At 55.0% G+C, this 18,707-nt stretch overlaps 1 protein-coding gene and 1 long non-coding RNA gene across 2 annotated transcripts; one reads left to right on the top strand and one right to left on the bottom strand.

Annotated features, from left to right (window-relative positions):
- The first annotated feature begins 2,900 nt into the window (after positions 1 to 2,900).
- LOC307062608 lies at positions 2,901 to 11,945 on the top strand. Its single transcript, XR_013811220.1, has 3 exons — positions 2,901 to 3,117; positions 3,346 to 3,433; positions 11,272 to 11,945. It is a non-coding gene; the product is annotated as an uncharacterized lncRNA (long non-coding RNA).
- A 963-nt stretch (positions 11,946 to 12,908) lies between these two features.
- On the bottom strand, positions 12,909 to 18,117 carry RAB26 (RAB26, member RAS oncogene family; the record flags this gene model as incomplete). The annotated part of the gene is made up of 9 exons (XM_079720009.1): positions 12,909 to 13,011; positions 13,113 to 13,189; positions 13,280 to 13,336; positions 13,437 to 13,502; positions 13,898 to 13,950; positions 14,135 to 14,201; positions 14,294 to 14,335; positions 16,749 to 16,859; positions 17,923 to 18,117. 9 exons carry the CDS (start codon positions 18,115 to 18,117, stop codon positions 12,909 to 12,911), a joined length of 771 nt encoding a protein of 256 aa, XP_079576135.1.
- Between the last annotated feature and the right edge of the window lie 590 nt (positions 18,118 to 18,707).

The following is an 18,707-nucleotide window of genomic DNA, read 5'->3' as shown; positions in this document are numbered from 1 at the left end:
TCTAGCCCTCACCATCCAGCCCTCTGGCACATTCCTCCAGTCTGGTGTCTGCTGGGCTGCTTCTTCCCCGCTGGGTGCCCTCCCTAGGTGCTCCTGGGATTGTTCACCCCTCCAAAAGGCTTCCAGACAGCTCGCCTCCTCCTGCCTAGGGCGGCCAAGGGCCAGGTGTGCACAGTGACATCAGCACCCCCCAATGCCCACCTCCTGCTTCGCCTGCCCCACCTGACTCCACGCTCCTCTGGGGAGCAACCATACCTCTTCTGCCCCACGGCCAGTGCACAGCGGACACTGAAGGCATCTGTTGAGAGGGGCTGGTGGGTCCATCTTCATGGGTCTGAGCCAGAGGTCTGAAGTCCTAGGTGCCCACCCACAAGTGCCAGACTCAGACCTGAGTTCAAATTCTGCTTCTGCCACTTAACAGGTGTGCGACTCTGGGCAAGTTACTTGCCTGCCAGGTCCTCGGATTTCTCACCTATTAAATGGAGTGGATGTACCCAAGTCTGGAAGGAACTGTGAGAGATGCCATGTGACTTAACAGTGAAGGCGCCACTGACATCAGCTCCTCCCTGAAAACTGAAAATGGAAGCTGAGAGGCCACCCCAGGCACAGACAGCCAGCGAGGGGTCACGGCCAAGGCTGACCAAAGCCCTGTTCCTTCTGCTTCCTCTGTTGCCGCGGGCAAGCTGAGGAGCTCCACCTTGCATGTAAGCCAGCCCCTCCCCAAGCCATGCCAGCGAGAGGCCAAATCACAGTGTCTGGGCTGCCGAAGCCTCCCAAGCGGCTCAGGCCCTTCAACTGCATCTTCTTCCATTTCCCAAACTGTCCATTCCTTTGTCCAGCCAACTGGCTAAGGTTCACATCCACTGCAGGCCAGGCCCTACGCTCCTTCCCAGCCTGTCTCTTTCAGCCAGACTGCCCTTTTCCCTGCTCTCCCCCCGAGGGAGGTTCTGGCTTCCTGGAGACAGTACTGCTATAGGATGCAGGCACCTTGAGACACAGGGCCTGGGGTTTCCATGGAGAAACTTGAATCCGCAGAGCAGTGAAAGTGGGAATTTATGACGGAGAGGGGAAGGGGTGTGGGAAGGGAGAGGCCCAAGAAAAGGAATGAGGAAGAGAGAGGCCACATAGTTGGCAAAGGCCAGGGGGTGGGCAGGCCCCAGGAGAGGGGGCCTGTGTGTGTGTGGGGAGGGCTCTGAGGGATGGGAGAAGGGTGTGCTGACAGGCTGGGCAGCATAGAGCTCTAAGCAAGGGACACAGCAAAGTAGGGTGGAACCCCTCCCCCCTAGAGCAGGGTGTGATCCAGCAGGACCCCAGACTCATCCGCAGCTGACCACCCTGACCTGGCTCAAGACAACCAGGCCCGGGCAGCCAGACCCAGTGAGAACTAGGAGAGGAGGGCCCCAACCCACTCTCCTCTGCACACAAGCCAGCCTCCTCACTCTCTCCTACTTCCCCACTGAAGCCAGCAGTCCATCCTCCACTCACAACCAGAGGCTCTTTATTAGACTTAGACCTGATGCCCTCTCTCCTGTGCTTGAGTCCTCCAACAGCCTCCCTTGTAAGCACAATACAATCCCCATCCTGCACTCTGGTGTGTCTTCACCAATTCACTTCTCATGACGTTGCCAGTACCCGCTGGTGTCCACTGAGCTTCCTCACCCTGGGCCTTTGCACATCTTGCTACCTCTGCCCAAAAAGCTCTTCCAGCAACTTTCCAGGACGGGATGCTCACTGTAGGTGCCCCCTCCCCAAGCCATTCAGGAGCCCCCGGTACTCTCTTTCTCAATACCTTGCTTCTTTTTTTCATGGCACCTATCACAAATCTTCATGACTGTGTCTGTGTATTGTCAATCCCGCGCCCCTCTCTAGATCACCCGTTCTCAAAGCGGGTACGCTTGGAAATGTCTGGAGACATTTTTGGTTGTCACCTCGGGGGTGGGGGAGGTTACTGGTATCCAGTGGGTGGACACCAGGGATACTGCTCAACACCCTACAAGGCACCGCAGGGAATGATGGGCACGAGTATCAAGAGTGGCGAGGTTGACAAACCCTGCACGAGAAGAGCCTAGGAGAACTGGGATCATGCTCTCCGCAGTCTCCCCGCGCCTACGACAGTGCTGGGCACCCGGCGGCGATCAGTAAACGCAGGAAAAAGGAATGAATAAAGGAGAGAATGGAGAAAGGGAATGAGTGACGGACCCGCTGACAGACAGACGGACTGACCGGGGAGACCCCGGAGCGTCTCAGCCCCGCCCCCCAGGCCCGACCCATTCCCCAGACACCAACACGCCGGCCCTCCGCCCCACCGCGCGGGCACAAGACGCGGGCCCAAGGCGCGAGCCCCAGGCCAGGCACGCCGCTAGGACACTCACCCGCCCGTGGCCGCTTGGAAACCGCAGCGCCACCCTCCCGCTTCATCGTGCCCCCTCTACCGCTGGCCGGGAAAGGGACAGGACATTCGAGCCGGAAGCGCTCAGGCGCTGTGCCCGCCGGGATTTGCAGTTCCCTGGCTCTCGGGGCCCCAGGCGGCCGCCTTACTCGAGGCTCTTCAGAAACTACGACTTCCGGCGGCTCAGATGTTGCGGGGCGGGATTGGTGGCTTCAGAATCACTCTATGTTGCAGATCGGACTCTGATTGGCTATATATATCCGTCGCTCACAGTTAAGTTCAATGGCCTCTGCAAAAGGGTGGAGCTTCGGGTGTCCGGTCCGGGAGACCGCCCCCAAAAGAAATGTCAAGGCTCGATTGGTGGAGACTTGGAGAGTAGAGAAAGGAGCGTATCAGCGGTGAAGAGGGGAGATACTTCCGCTGAGATTGCCCAATCGCAGAGGTGGGGCAGTTTCTATAAAAGCTTGAGCCTTAGGCTCCTGCGTTCTTTCCGGATCAAGTACGAGGTTGCGGAGGTCGTTGTTTCTTGTTCCGTACGCCACGGTCGAGGGAGGAACCGGGCCCAGAGGGGGGTTAGGGAAGTGGCCCAAACCTGCCAGCCAACCTAGCCCCCGGGTCCAGCCTCCGCCTGAGACCCATCTTGGTCCTCAGCGTTCTACACGTTTCTGCTTCACCCTCCCCCCAGTTCGTCGGGAAGTCGGAATCTCCAGATCTGCTTCTCTGTATAGGTAAGGCTGGGTTGGGCCTGGTTTCCCAAATTCAGTTCCGAGCCTGTGATGAATTGCTTTAATTTCTGACACCTCGTATGAAAACTGCACGCGCAGTCTGATTATTTTGCAAGACTGAGGCTTTAGGGTGCGCCTCCTTGATGGAAGGGCCTGGGGGGTGAAAACAGGTCTTGCCGGAAATGGCAGGATTGGGCATCTGTCTGCATTTGGGCGGTTTCTGACTTTCAGGACTGTCGGTGATCCGGCTGGAGACCTTGAGGTAAATCAGCATCAGTCTAGGGGCCTTGGTGCCCCGACTCGGATCCCTGGATTCAAGGTAGATGACGGGCCTTGCCCAGCTGCGCCTGGAGACCGCTGGCTTCTCCCTCTCTCTGCCTCTTTTCTTTTGTAAGGCTCCCCTCTTTGGCGGGAAGCTGGGATTTTGCGCCATTTGGGGAAAGGATTTCTTGAACCTTATTCCTAAACTGCTCCCGCAACATTGCCAAATCCAGTGCTATGTCGGGTAGAATTCACAGGACTCTAAAGGTTTTATTTTTGTTACCAAGAAAGCAGGGTGAATGAGTTTGGACTCTTCTGTTGCCTAGTCTGTCTCCATCTACCGACACTCCTTTGCCCTCGTGCTACCTTCCATTGCGCCCAACTCCAGTAATCCCACTCTGTGCAGCTCCTGTAATCAGAGACCTGGGGAATCGGAGAACCCTCCCGTTATTCTAGATAGACAATCTTCTCTTAACTACATCCCAACTCTTAAGGGGGAAACAGAGCCCTTTCTACGCTACAAGTACCTGTACTTTCCCTTGGCCAATCCCAAACCCTTCTTCCCTATGCTCTTCTGTACCCAACGATACCCCAGGTTGAAAATGCTGGTCCTGCTGGAGTAAGCCATAGTGGAACTTCTTATCACCCAGGATCAGGGAGAATATGCCCACTTAGGGAAGTGGCAAATGGCAAAGGCACAATCAAGAGCACATGCGCCCTTCTTAATCGATTTAGCCCATTGCAAACACAGACTGGGCCAATTTTCTGAAGACCCTAGTAGCTTCACGGGGGATTTCAGGCCCTAACCCTGGCCCTTGATTTAACTTGGAAGGACGTCCAAATGGTCTTACCTACCTCCTGTACCCATGAGGAGAAGCAGAGGATATGGGCAGCAGCACAGGTGTACGCTGACCAGTTTGCCAGGGACCAGCCCCACATTTATGTTGTTCCGGATGCAGTCCCAAATCATATAAGCCCATTTGGGATTATAATTGCCTGGGGAGGAAAGGCCAGGAAACACAAGGTCCAGTGCCTATTAGAAGGAACGAGAAAGTGCATTTGGAAGCCAGTCAACTATGAAAAGGTCAAGGAAGTGACCCAAGAGGAAGAAGAAAGCCCTGTTCTCTTTCAGGGACAGCTTGTGGAGGCTTTTTAGAAAATTTGCTAACAGATCTCTCTGCTCCCAAGGTTCAGTCCTTGCTGCCCCTGATGTTAGGCAAAAACTGCAAAAGTTACAGTTAGGCCCGCAAACTCCTAGAGCTGGCCTTTGGAATATTTAATAATGGATACCAAACTGAGGAAGAGGATAGAACTCAACATGGAAAAAGGCAGGCCGAAGCTCAAGCTAAACTGATAGCTGTTGCTGTCAGCCATGCCTTGCAACCTCAGGGCAACCCAAAGCGGGCAGGAAAGTTGAACCATCAGTCCAGAGGCGAGACCAAGGGGGAATGCTTCAAATGCAAGTCACCTGGCCATTGGGCCCATGAGTACCAGAAGAAGCTTCCGGGCCTTGCCCAGTCTGCAAACAGACCAGTCATTGGAGATGGGACTGCCCTTGGTCCCCAAGGGGAATGGGGGCTCCTGCTCCTGAGATGGCCATGCTGGATGACTGAAGCAACCCAGGGATTCTGGCGGCTCCCCCCGCCCCGACCCCACAAGATGTCTATCTCCCTTGGGGAGCCCCTGGTGGCAGGTAAGATCAATTTTTTAAATTGATACAGGAGCCACTTACTCTGACCTGATTTCTCACGCTGGGCCTCTTTCCTCTAAAAGCTGCAGTGACTGGTGTTAATGGAAAGCCTTGTACCCTTCACTTCACTGGGGCTCTCACTTACCATTTTGAACATGCCTTTTTAGTTGAGTGTCCTACCCCACTACTAGGGAGAGATCTTTTGGGCTCCTTCAAGGCGATATTACTGTTAGGAGGCCCCGAGCAGAGCAGCCCCTTATCTTAACCCTGGCTAAGGCAGATCAACACAAGAGCAAGGGCTTGTTCCCAGCGATATTCTACAAGCAGTGAACCCTGCAGCAAACTGGACAAAGGGGAGTCCCTGGGAGGGCTATAAATGCCCAACCTGCAGAAACTAGCCTTAAGCCAGAAGCTGCTTACCCTAACCAGAGACAGTACCCCATTAGGTTAGAGGCAAAAAGGGGGTTACAACCCCATATACATAAATTCTTAAAATATGGCCTCTTGGTTCCTTGTCAGTCTCAATGCAATACTCCTATTCTGTCAGTTAAGCCTCATGGGGGGATATAGGGTGGTGCAAGACCTCAACAGTAAAAGAGGCAGTGGGGGCTTCCCTGGTGGCGCAGTGGTTGAGAGTCCGCCTGCCGATGCAGGGGACACGGGTTCGTGCCCCGGTCTGGGAAGAGCCCACATGCCGCGGAGCGGCTAGGCCCGTGAGCCATGGCCGCTGAGCCTGCACGTGCTCCGCAACAGGAGAGGCCACAACAGTGGGAGGCCCGCATACCGCAAAAAAAAAAAAAAGAGGCAGTGGTTCCTATACTCCCCCTTGTGGCCAATCCTTATAAGATACTAGCCCAAATCCTTGAAAATGGTAAATGGTTTACTGTGCTCGACCTTACGGATGCCGCCTTTTACATCCCAGTTCATCCCTCACAATATTTGTTTGCCTTCGAGTGGACTAACCCCCACTCGGGCCAAATGCAACAATACACCTGGACAGCACTACCTACCACGGGTTTGGGTGCAGCTCACAGTGTTTGCCCAGGCCCTAGGAAGGGAACCAAGGGAAATAGGCCTAAAAGGGGCTATGCTACAGTATGCAGATGATATATTAACATGTAGCCCCACTGTGGAGGCTCAAGTGAGAACATCATTGAAGTTCTTAATTTCCTTGAGGTCCAGGGTTACAGGGTCTCCCAGAAAAAGGCACAAATCTCAATGCAACAAGTTAAGTACATGGGACACGTTATAAACCCTGGAAGTAGACAGCTGTCGCAAGATAGAAAAGTGTTAGGCCTAAGTGCCCCAAAGACGTTTCTTTGTACCTTTTTACAAAGGTAAAAAGGCAGGGTTTTGCTGACTCTGGATCCCAGGGTTTGGGCTAATGTCTAAGCTCCTATATGAAGCTATTAAAAGCCCAGATACAGGGCTTCCCTGGTGGCGCAGTGGTTGAGAGTCCGCCTGCCGATGCAGGGGACACGGGTTCGTGCCCCGGTCCGGGAAGATCTCACATGCTGCGGAGCGGCTGGGTCCGTGAGCCATGGCCGCTGAGCCTGCGCGTCCGGAGCCTGTGCTCCGCAGCAGGAGAGGCCACAACAGTGAGAGGCCCACGTACCGCAAAAAAAAAAAAAAAAGCCCAGATACAGAACCATAACATTGGGCTGAGGAACACAGGAAAAGGCTTTTAATAGTATCAAACAGGTCCTCATTAAAGCTCCTGCTCTGGGTCTCCTCAGTTTTAAAAAGCCATTCATTTTGTAAGAAGTCCTAACCCCCTAAAAGCTCTGGGGGTCCTAAAAGAAACTAGAAGTTCCTCAGCCAATAGGCTATTTTTCCACACAACTAGATGATGTGCCCCGAGGTTGGCCTGGCTGCTGCCACCACTTTATCAGTGGAAGAAGCTAACAAGCTTACCTTGGACAGCCACTGAAGTCCAGACCCCTGCCCCCCAACATCAAGTACAAAGGACTCTAGAGATCAGAGGCCACCGTACTAAGTACCAGAGTTTACTTCTTGACTCCCAAGAGGTAACCCTCAAAACTCCCAACACTGAGAAAAACGGAACCCTCTTACACTGTTGGTGGGAATGTAAATTGGTGCAGCCACTATGGAAAACAGTATGGAGGTTCCTAAAACTACAGTTGCCATAGGATCCTGCAATCCCACTCCTGGGCATATACCCAGACATTTGAAAAGATACATGCACCCCAGTGTTCACTGCAGCACTATTGGCAACAACCAAGACCCGGAAACCTACATGTCCAGTAGAGTAGTGGATAAAGATGTAGATATATACAATGGAATACTACTCAGCCATTAAAAAGAACGAAATAATGCCATTTGCAGCAACATGGACCTAGAAATACTAAGCGAAGTAAGTTAGACATACCATATATCATTTATTTGTGGAATCCAAACTACAACACAAAGGAACATCTGAAACAAAAACAGGCTCAAGACAGAAAAGACTTGTGGCCTGGGGGAGGGAAGGACTAGGAGTTTGGGGTAGATGCAAACTAATATATAGGATAGATAAACAACAGGGTCGTACTATATAGCACAAGAAACTATTCGGTATCTTGTAATAAACCATAATGGAAAAGATGGAAAAATATATACATATAACAATCACTTTGCTGTACACCAGAAACTAACAACATTGTAAATCAACTCTACATCAATAAAATTTAAAAATTGCCACACCCTCAAACCAACTACACTGATGCCTGCTGAAGTCCCAAAGGTAATACATTCCTACCTTGACCAGGTTTGTCCCTATAGGCCTCATATGACAGATCAAGACATTGACAATCCTGAGGAAGAATGGTTTACTGATGGCAGTTCATTAAGGACGGGCTCAGGAGGGCAGAGCATCATAGAGGTGAAAACTTTGTGCTGCCCAACATGGCAGCCCAGAAGGCCGAACTCTAACCCAAGCCTTAACCCTAGGGGAAGGAAAAATTATATACACAGGCTCTGTGTATGCCTACCTCGTTCTACATGCCAATGGAGCCATATGGAAAGAGGACTTGAATGCAAAAAATTCCCCTGTAAAGTATGGGGCTGAGATCTCACAGAGGCAGCTCAAAAACCAAACAAATCAAGTAACAGTCATTCACTGCCATGGACACCAAAAGGGAATCTCCCAAATTATCAAAGGGAACAACAGGGCAGATGGAGAAGCAGAGAAAGCAGTCTTGATACAACAAATGACATTAATTCCATCCCTTACCCCTTCTGACATGCCCAGGTACTGAGGAAACCTGGGCGCAAGAAAAAGGGTGAACTAAGGGAACAGAAGTCTGTTGGCGCATCAATCGCTTTTTCTGACCAATGGAAAATTCAAGGGCTACATGATTTTTCTCCATCTGGGGAAGGATACTATGTCTACAGTGCTTTTCTGGCTTTTAAGGAGAAAATGACTCCCAGATATGATCAAATGGTTACTCGAGCCTGTGCCCTCTGTGCCACCCATAATAAGGAGGCCATCTCAAGCCCCTCCCCCGCATTTTGTGAGCCCAGTCCAGCAACATGGGCCTTAGCCAGGAGAGGACTGGCAAATGGATTTCACTCAGGTGGCTTCTTTCCAGGGCTTCAAATATTAGTCTTTGTGGGTAGTTTTACTGGGTGGGTGGAGGCCTTTCCCACTAGCACAGAAAAGGCAACTGAAGTGGCTAGAGCGCTTCTGAAGGCAATTATCCCTAGGTTTGGGTTGCCCTGACACCTCCAGATTGACAGTTGACCCTCAATTCATAGCAAAGGTTACCCAAAAGACCCTAGGAAATAGATACTACCTTTATTTGTCCTGCAGACCTCAGTCCTCAGGAAAGGTGGAACAGACCAATCATACCCTAAAGAAAACCTTGGGTAAGCTCTTGTCAGGAAATATCAGAACCTGATAATAGCAGGGGTGCCACCTGCTGCCAGCAACTCTTTAGGGGCAGCCCCTAAAACAACTAGGTTGAGCCCCTTTGAAATGACATGGTAGGCTATTCCTCACCCTGGACATGGTAACCAGCTTAGAAACCTAGGCACACCTTAAATACATTATTAACCTGGGCCAGGTCCGAAGGGGGCTATTCAAGAATATGGAAAAACAGTTCACCTCCCCCCCAGATAACAGCCCCAGTTACTCCATTGTAAACCCTGGGTACTGGGACCTGGAAAAATGAGTCCCCTGGTGACCAGGTACTCCCAAATCAAGAGTCTTTATCAAGTTTTGCCAAGCACCCCTACAGCGGTTAAACTTCATGGAGTCACTAGTTGGGTCCATCTACCCAGAATTAAACCTGCTTCCACTGATCTGTTCCAGGAACCTGAAGATCCACATCCCAGCTATTCCCATGAACCTGCCCAAGACCTCAAATATCTCTTCAAGAAGGTGATCCCCAAGCCAGTGACAACCGCATTGATAAGTAAACTCTCACTCTGACATTAATTTCTTTGGGGTTCTCCGGGTAACAAAAGCAAGATAAGTGACAGTAGGCTGGGAGCCCGTATTTGCTACTGGGCTCTTGTTTACTGCAGGATTTCTTTTAACGCTACTTGCATTCCAGTTGCTTCCTAAATTAGAATTCTGATTGATGTCATTATGAAGTTATTAGTCACCCTAACTTTTCTCTTCCTCCTTTGGGGATTCATGTCAGGGGAGTGAGGATCCAACGCAATAGTAAATCTCTCAAGAATTATTGCAGGACTTCCCTAGTGGCGTAGTGGATAAGACTCCACACTCCCAATGCAGGGGGCCTGGGTTCGATCCTTGGTCAGGGAATTAGATCCCACGTGCATGCCACAACTAAGGAGCTGGCAAGCTGCAACTAAGGAGCCCGCCTGCCACAACTAAGACCCGGTTCAACCAAATACATAAATAAATATTTTTTTAAAAAAAGAACTATTGCTCAGGGAGAGAATCTGTCTCAGTGCTGGGTCTACCGTCCCAATCCTCAAAGTGACGCCTATAAGCTTAAAGAACTAAGCTACATACCCAGTAATGATGACCTTGAACTTACTCTGGCTGAAGGTCCTGCGACCCCTGCTCCCCTCAGAGTCCACATCCAGCCCTTGGCACAGCTTCCATGCCTGGACCTGACCCCTCTCGTCAGTGCATCCAGCACACAAAGCTACCCCCATCAAAGCATATTTGTTTTGTACTCCGTCATAAAGGTAACTCATCTTGCTGCCCATGCCAGAAGCCTGGAACTAAATTCTGCAATGCACCAGCAGTTGACATCACCGCCATTACCCATAATTTTAATTGCGAAGATCAAACAGGCAATGCCACCCATTGGTTCCTCCAAGATCAGTTGGCCGGTGGGATGTGTCTCCTGGACAGGCCTGGCGCCAAGCGTCTAACACACATCTTCCTCGCATGTGGTACATGTTTTTTGCCTCTGCCAAAGCCTTCGAAAAGACTCATACACCCTTATTCAGTGGTGGGATCCTCTCCTCCAACTGTACCGGAACCCCCACCTTGGGCGGACTCTGCTAAAGTAGTTTAATTCCACAACAGTACGTCAGGCATGTGCCCCTCGCAGACATCTATTCCTTTGTGGTCCAGGTGCAAACTGACTGTCCTCTTCAAAAAAACCCCAATTCCTCTTTCCCTTTCCTGGGATTAGCTGTGGCCTTTCCTTGTATAGACAGTGCTCTGTTTACAGGACAGTGTAACACTAGTAACCAAACAAACCCAGGGATTGCCATCTATAATATCACCCACCCCTGGGGCAAAAGGGCAATTGTCCTCCTTTCAGCAGGAAATGGAGCTGCCGTTGGTTTGGTGGCCCCTTGGGAGGCTTTGTCTATCATGAAGTGGTGCTCCACAATCTTTCAGATGCCCTGTCCTGAGTGAATCCACAGGGAATGCACTCACCAGACTCTCATTGTCTCTAAGTTCCTTGGCTAGTAAAGTGATGACTAATAGACTGGCCTTGGACTTCCTCCTAGCCAAACGAGGAGTATGTGCAGTTATCAGTAAGACATGTTGCACCTACATCAATAACACTGGGCTAGTAGAAGAGAACGTCAAGAAAATGTGACCACGCCAAATGACTTCACTCCTTCAGACAGGGTAACCCAAGCGCTGACCTAGACTGCAATTAAGGAGATGTTACCAAGTGTGACCTAGTTCTTAGCCCCTGCTTGGGCCTCTAGTTGCCATAATCCTTTTACTGAACTTTGGCCCCTGCCTTTTTAATCTGCTTGTTAAGTTTGCTTCCAGGTTGCAACAATTCCACATCAAGATGATGGTGATGCAGGGATTCCAGCCATTCCCTGACATAGATCCTACTGGAATAACAGCAGAAGTCACCCTGGGGCCCCTGGACAAGACAGGGCAAGAGTTCCATGGCCCCAGTTAGGTAGGGTCCACGAGCCCAGTGCCAGCCTGTAGAAGCTACAGAAGACAGACCTCTGCCTCACATCCTCCCAATAAAGAGTTCTTGGGGTCCACGTCACTTGGGAGATTTGAGGTAAGAGAAAGGTGGCTGAGCAGCTGCAACCATTCTCCTGCTGACACTTCAAGATGAGGTACTAGCAGGAGCTTCGGGTCCTGACTGGGTGGAAGACAAAGCGACTACGGTTTCCTCATTCTTGTGGTCAAGGGGATTTTCCAGCCCAACACATGTTTCACAGTCTTGGTCTCTTCTGGATTCTTGGTCTCGTTGGATTCTTTCCTCAAAGAAGACATCTGTAAGTCTCTGAAGTGCTCAGCAATAAAGCAAAGGTGGTGAGTTGATTGGAGCACACGTGTCTTTATTTTCATGCCTGTTTGCACCCCAGAGGACTCCATGGGACGACTGGGTCATCCCTGGGCAGTCTCTGTTAGGGGCAGAGCATGAAAATGGAAGTTCACGCCAGTGACTTTCCACCCATTTGGACTGCCTTCTCTGTTTTTACCTGTAAGGATAGGTTTCTTGTGTGCCTTTGCCTTGGGGTGGGTGGTGAACTCTTAATTCCTGTAATTCCTCACTAACAGTCCCTGAGCATTGCTTTCAATGGACAAGGCAAGCACTCCAGAAAACACAACTTTATTCACTAGGACTAGAAACAAAAGCTCTCAATCAAAACACTGACTTCAAGGTTTTAGTACAAGGTGGAGTGCCCTGCCCACCCCCCTGGCTTGACCTTGCCAAGCCCAGGCCCTGTATCAGCCTGCTGAGATGGTACCCTGGTCAGCAGGTGAGGGCTGGCAGTCCTGGTTTGCCTGACTTCTGTGGCTTCCCACATGGTATTCACTGCATTACAAAGCCACAGCCTTGGCATCCTCCAGGGTAACATGAAAGACCCTGTTGATGTTTGAACCAGGGCCTCCTGGTGGGTGGGCTGGTAGCAGGCAGCTCTGATCCTTGATGTGATTTGCGGTGAAGCCCTCTGCCCCAGGTGTGGGCAGGAATCCTGCCTGGGCAACATGTGCAGCTGCAGACATGGCTTTCTAGGTGTTTAGGCACTGTACGCGTGGCGCGGGCACCGCAGCCCAGCCTGGAAGCTGGGCATGCCCAGGAGGGGGCGGCAGAGCACCGTGGTCCGGAGGACCAGGCGCCTGGCAGTCTGTACATTGTTGGGTAGCCCTCCTGTGTAGAAGTTGGTTGCTCTTCTGTGAAGGCCTTGGGGGCACAGCCCTCAGGCAGCAGCAGGTGAAGGAGGGCTGCGGACCCTTTGGCTTCCTGAAGCCTGTTTGTTGGGACTGAGGCTCTGGATGGCTGCCCAGACGAGGAAAGGGCAAGGCTCAGCCTGGGATTCCTAAAAACGGACAACCTGGGACTGGCTGCTGGGTGGTGAAGTCAGGGGTGTGTAGACTCTATCCAGTCTTCCAGGAGAACACCCCGGTGGCCGTCCCCAGCCAGGTTCAGGGTTTGCAGCAGGAGGCCCCCCGGCCCTCCCTCTTGATATAGTCGTGCAGCTGAAAGCGAGGCTCACTGGGAGCTTTCATGCAGCGCTGCTTCAACTCCCTGTGGGGCAGGGATGACCATGGAATAGGGTGGACTGTACCCCCAACAAGGGGATTCAGACACTGGGTCTGGGGGTCTTCCTGATAACTGCCAGGACTTACTTTGCTATGGCCATGAAAGCCAAGTCCACATTGAGTCCCGTCTTGGCGCTGGTCTCCATAAACGGCAGCCCGTACTCCTGCAAACGGCCGTTGGCAACCTGGTGGGGACAGCTCAGGCCCTGCAGCCCCAGGGGCACTCTCTGGCTGCCCACCCAACCGCAGCTCACCTTGGCCAGCTTCTCCCCATCCTCCCTTTTCACCACACGCTCCTGGGCAGAGTCCACCTGGCACAGGAGTCTTGGTGAGAGTTGGCCCCAGCTCACTCCCCTACCACCCTCCACCCTCTGTAGAGCCAGGGTAGATGAGACAGGCTGGGGTGCCCACCTTGTTCCCCAGAAGTATGAGTACCACGTCATGCTGGGCGTACTCCTGGATCTCTGTCAGCCAGGCCTGTGGGGCGAGAGCTGAGGACAGGCTGGAGCTCCTGGCACCCCTTGCCCCCCTCCAGGACACACCCCACAGAGTGCCTGTCAGTGTCTGGCTAACAGGAGGGCCCCTGGACTAGTGCTCCCCATGTGCCGTGCAGGGGCGATCCAACAGGTACCTTATCTAAGGAGTTGGGCTGGTGGACTAGAAGGTCACCCCGGCCCCCTTCAGCTCACTGTCAACCTGAGCCACTGTACTTGGGCCATCAGGAGCCCAGAGGGGCAGTCTTTGCCTCTCCACACTGTCAGTAGGGTCCTCAGAACTCTGGGATCCTGATGCCATTTGTGCCTGAGGGAGGCTGGGGATGGGGTCAGGCCCCATCTCGGCCTGTTTCCGCCACCAGGAAGGAAGCCACTGACCTGGATGCTGTCGAAGGAGGCCTTGTTGGTGACGTCATAGAGCAGCAGCAGTGCTGGGGGCAGAGGGCCAGTGAGGACACCTGCAGAGCCCACAGCGGCTCCCCATCACCCTCACCCTCGTGCATCGCACCCTTCACACTTGTGCCCACTCACACCCAGGTTGCCCTTGTCCAAGCAGAAGCCTAGGGAGTGTGGCCCCGACTCCCTGGAGCTAGGGTACAGTGCCCATGAGCTCACCGTGAGCGTCTCGGTAGTAGGCATGGGTGACGCTGCGGAACCTTTCCTGGCCAGCCGTGTCCCAGATCTGCAGCAAGGGCATGGTGCAACTGTCAGGGCTGCCCAGTCCTTCCCAGGTGCCCCCTGCCCTCAATTCCCCCTCCCCCAGTCACCTCTCACCTGCAGCTTCACCTTCATGCCATCCACATCCAGAACTTTGTTCTGAAACACAACCAGCCAGCTCCAAGGAGGGCCCAGGGCCGAGTGCACCATCCTAGGCAGCTGCTAGACCGGTGCCACCCTCCGGCAGGGGGTGGGGGGGAAGGGGGTGGATAGGGTGGGGGAGGCAGGCAGTGCCAGGCCAGGACTGAGCCTGGGACTGAGGGGCCCCTGGTGTGTCCCTAATTCATTATCCTGGGCCTCAGCTGGCTCTGCCTCCACAGCCCACCTGGTTCTTGTCCGACTACCTCACTGCCTTCTGCCTACAGATAAAGCTTCCCCTTGAATCCAAGTCCTGGTGTCCACCCAGCTCTCCCCCATACCTCCTACACCTCCTGCTGCTGAGCCCCTCCTGGTGACCCGTGCACAGAGGGTGCCCAGGCCGCCCCCGCTCAGCTGGCTGTCCTGATGGGCTGGAAGGTTGCCACCCTCCATGGCCAGCTGTGTCCATTCTGGGCCAGGTGGTTCTTCCTCTGCCCCTCCTGGAGGCCTGACACACAGCCCCAGCAGCTTCCCTGCCCTGCAGGGCCCCCGGTCGCCACCCACCCCAGTCACTCACTGAGTCCTGTTGCTCTGCACCCGGCCCCTCCCCTCTCTCTCCTTAACCCCGGCTGCCCTCCTCCCCCTGGTGCCCAGCCCTGGTGGCTTCTCTGAGCCTACTTGCCGGTTCAGCTTCACACTGCACGCCTGCCCCTGCACTCTGCTCCTAGGTCTCAAGGCCCTGCTCCAGCCCCCTCTCCCAGGCCACCAGCACTTCTCACAGCTCTGCACACACTGCTCCGGTTGCTTAGAGCCACTTGCACGACTTATTTGAAGTCACCCACCGTGTGACCCCAGGCCCATTACTAACACTGTGCCTCAGTTTCCGCATCCACAAATGGGGGTAGCCAGAGTGCTCATCACATGGCTGCCCCGATTACTTTATGAGCTACTGTATGAAAAACACTGAGAAACGAGTCTGGCCTGGTAGGAGCTAAAGTGTTTGTTGTAATTTGAAAGCCTCTCTTCCCGCTCCGACGGCAGCTGCCTGAGGATAGGGCCCCATGCAGTAAGCACAGAGCCCAGAACTTGGCCTGGTACGCAGTGGGTGCTCATTATGTGCTTGCTTGCTGGCTGATGATGCTCCCTAGCCAGGCCCTCTCAGTTCAGGACTAGAGCAGGGAGTGGCTCAACCCCGGTTCCTATCTGCTGGGGTGGGGACAGGAGCTGCTAACCACCAGCTGAGGCCCCAGGCAGCAGAAACAGCACCACCTCCCTCTTCATCCAGCGCCTGCTGTCAGGGTGCTTCTGGGTCTCCAGGGAACTGGGTGCAGCCATCTGCCCTGCTGCAGGGAGGGTGGGGAGGACATCCCGCCTTCCCTGGCACCCTGAACACGGGTGTGAACCACACAGCCTCACCACCTGCCCCAGAGCCAAGAGGGGAGGTGAGAAGCGGGGAGGTGAGTCCAGAACAGGCAGAGGACTGGGCCTAAACCTCCCCCTTCTGTCACCTCAACCCTTACTTCATCCCAGAGGACTTGAGGGGCTCTGCCCCCACAGGGTAGAGAATGGCTCCCCAGACTGGAGGGAGCCCCCCATTCCCAGTCCCCAGAAGGAGCCTCCCTGCCAGCCTTCTGCTGACTGGGACTAATGAAAGGGTGAGAAAAATGCAAATTTGGGATTTGCTGAGAACACATCACCTCAGCACGTGGAATTTAGACTGATGCCTGAGCCCTGCAGGCCTAAGGCTGTGGCCCCCATCATTCCCCTGTGACCCCACAGGCTGCTTGGGGTTGGAGGGCTCTTGGGGAGCCAAGTCGAGGGATATCCCCCAGAAGGACCCCAGGACATAGCCCTCTAGCGGGGTGTGAGGTGGTGAGGGGGCTCCGCCAGGGAAAGCAGCCAGGTGGGAGCATTTCCCATAAGCCTCCTCACCCAAGGGCAGGGACTTCTCCCTGGCTCTGAGACCAGGTGTGTGCTTCAATGCCACAGCCATCTCTCTGGTATGGCCTGGGCAGGCCACCTGGCACTTCAGGGCCCCTCTCTACAGTGGGGCAGTGATGCTGGCCTCCTGAGTGGACATGGGTCTTGAGTTCCCATGGGGACACCAGCATCCACCGCCCCCAGTGCACAAGATACAGCCCCAGGCACAGGGGTACCGTCTCTGCTTCAATTGTATACAGCCACCACCTCTCTCCAGGACCTTGAGATGTCGGGAGGCAGGCAGCTTGGTGGTTAAGGCATCCCACCTCAACCACCTTGACTGTGGGAGCCAGGTGGTCCAGCCAGGAGCTCCACCTCATGAGCCTGTCGGTGCCACAGGGATAATGGAGAAACAGCTGCCCAGGGGTGTTTCAAGCAGCTATTAGCTGGTGTTGGGGGCCCAGGGCATGGGCTGGGCCCAGTCAGTGCTCAGGACATCAGCCTCCACTCTTACCCTGAAGTCGATGCCCACAGTGGAGATGAAGGTCCCTGCCAGGAAAGCCCCATCCTTAAAGCGCACGAGTAAGCAGGTCTTCCCCACGCCCGAGTCTCCCACCAGCATGACCTGGGGCACAAAGAAAGAGCAGAGGGGACCTGGGTGCTGGCCCACCCGGAGGGGTGTCTGGTCTACCCTGAGCTGGCCTGGTCAGATGGGCTGTGGGTGAGGGTCAGGAGTGGAGAGAGGTATCCTAAGTCTGCAGGTTCAGCAGGGCCTGGGGGAGACACAGAGCCTGGACTTCCAGCTTCCACCTCTAGAAGGTTCTGTCCCCTCTCCTGAACATTGGCCTGTCTCCATCAGTGGGAAGTGGGAGTAGCTGCCTCCATCCAGGGTGCTACCTGGACACCATGCTTGGTCTGGAAGGGGAGCATTTGGGGCTTAGTGGGGAGCAGAACCTGAGGGTTGGCTGCTGGGAGGTCTGGGTGGGGGGCCTCTGTGCCAGGGGGCTTCTTCCAATCCCAGCAAGGCTCTAGAGGAATTTGCCAAGTGAGGGTCAGATCTTGACATGAGGAGAGGCTCAGACACGTCTGTGGACAGGGAGGGGCAGTCAGGCCTCCCTCTCCTTCTCCCCTCCCCCAGCCTGTTGCCAAAGGCTCCAAAACCCAAAGATGGGCCTGCCACCCCCGCCCCCACAATTCACAAGCTTCTGCCTTGGCCTGAAGGAGGCCTCAGCATTCCCCACCAAACTGGCAAACCTCTTCTTAGTCTCGCCTCCTAAAGAGAAGAGACCAAAAGACCCTGGGGGTGAGAGAAGGCAGCATATGGGAAATGATGAGCGTGGGTGGGGGCAGGAGCATAAGGGAACAGGGAGAGGACACCTGCCAGGCTCTGACTTCCGCAGGACCCCTTGTCCGGCCAGCTAGGTGGGGGGTAGGGAGGGGGCAGGCCCTGCCATATACTGGGTATCCCAAACCCGGGTTTGACAGCTCTGTGTGTGTGTGTGTGTGTGTGTGTGTGTGTGTGTTGCACCGCGCCAGCCATGCCAACTGCAGCTGCGGGGTGCCGCTCGAGCCAGCTCCTCGCCGAAGGTCTGCAGGGCCCTGCACCCTTTCCCCGGACCCCCTCCCCACTCGGCTCCGGCCGGACGCCACCTGCTGCGCTGGCATGGGGCTGGGGGTGCCCGGCTCACCTTGAAGGCGACGTCGTAGAAGTCGCCGCCGCCGCCAAGCGAAGACCGGCCGGGCTGCGGGGGCCCGTTGGGAGGTGCCTCGGGGCCAGGGCGCGCAGTCCCGGGGCGCACGGGCCGGGACCCGTGGGTGGCGGGCAGTGCGGAGGTAGCGGGCGCGCTACCCCCCTTGCTCTTGGGGGTCTTTTTCCTGGACATGGCAGGCGGGCTGGCGGGCGCTCAGTACGCTCCCGCTGCAGCCGCCGCGCCCCGGGACACCCTGCTCCCCGCGCCCTCGGAGCCAGACCCAGACCCTAAGCCGAAACCGTCCCGCGGCGGCTGCAGCTACCTCCCAGGCGCCTTGCTCCGCGCCGCCCCGCCCCCGCCGCCCCCGCCGCCCCACAGCCCCGCAACCACTCAGGCCCGGCCTCCCGCCGCCGCTACCAATGGCCGCTCTCGGGCGGGGCCATGCAAATGAGCTGGCCTCCCCGGGGGCGGGGTCAGGAGGTCCGGGCCCTACCCTGGGTGCACGGGGTCCGAGCGCCTCTGTCCCTTGGGGGCAGCTACCTCCCTGCCCTAGAGCCAGCGACTCCTTTCCATATCTGCATCGGGCCTGGGTGCGGGTGGGGGGCGGTGGGTGAGTGAGGGAGTACCCAGCGTCCTGTCGTTCCTCTGCTGGCTGTGCACCACCCCGCCCGGCTCTGCCCCTTGCCCAGTGACCCCCACTGGACTGCCTGCGGGCCTGGGACGAGGAGAGTGCCGTGAGATGGGGGCACTGAGGCAGTGGACCTGCGTGGATGGGCACCCTG

The sequence above is a fragment of the Hyperoodon ampullatus genome, assembly GCF_949752795.1.
Source record: "Hyperoodon ampullatus genome assembly, chromosome: 14".
Classification (NCBI taxonomy): domain Eukaryota; kingdom Metazoa; phylum Chordata; class Mammalia; order Artiodactyla; family Ziphiidae; genus Hyperoodon; species Hyperoodon ampullatus.
Note: the sequence above shows the minus strand (reverse complement) of the source record. Positions and strands in the feature narration are given on the sequence as shown.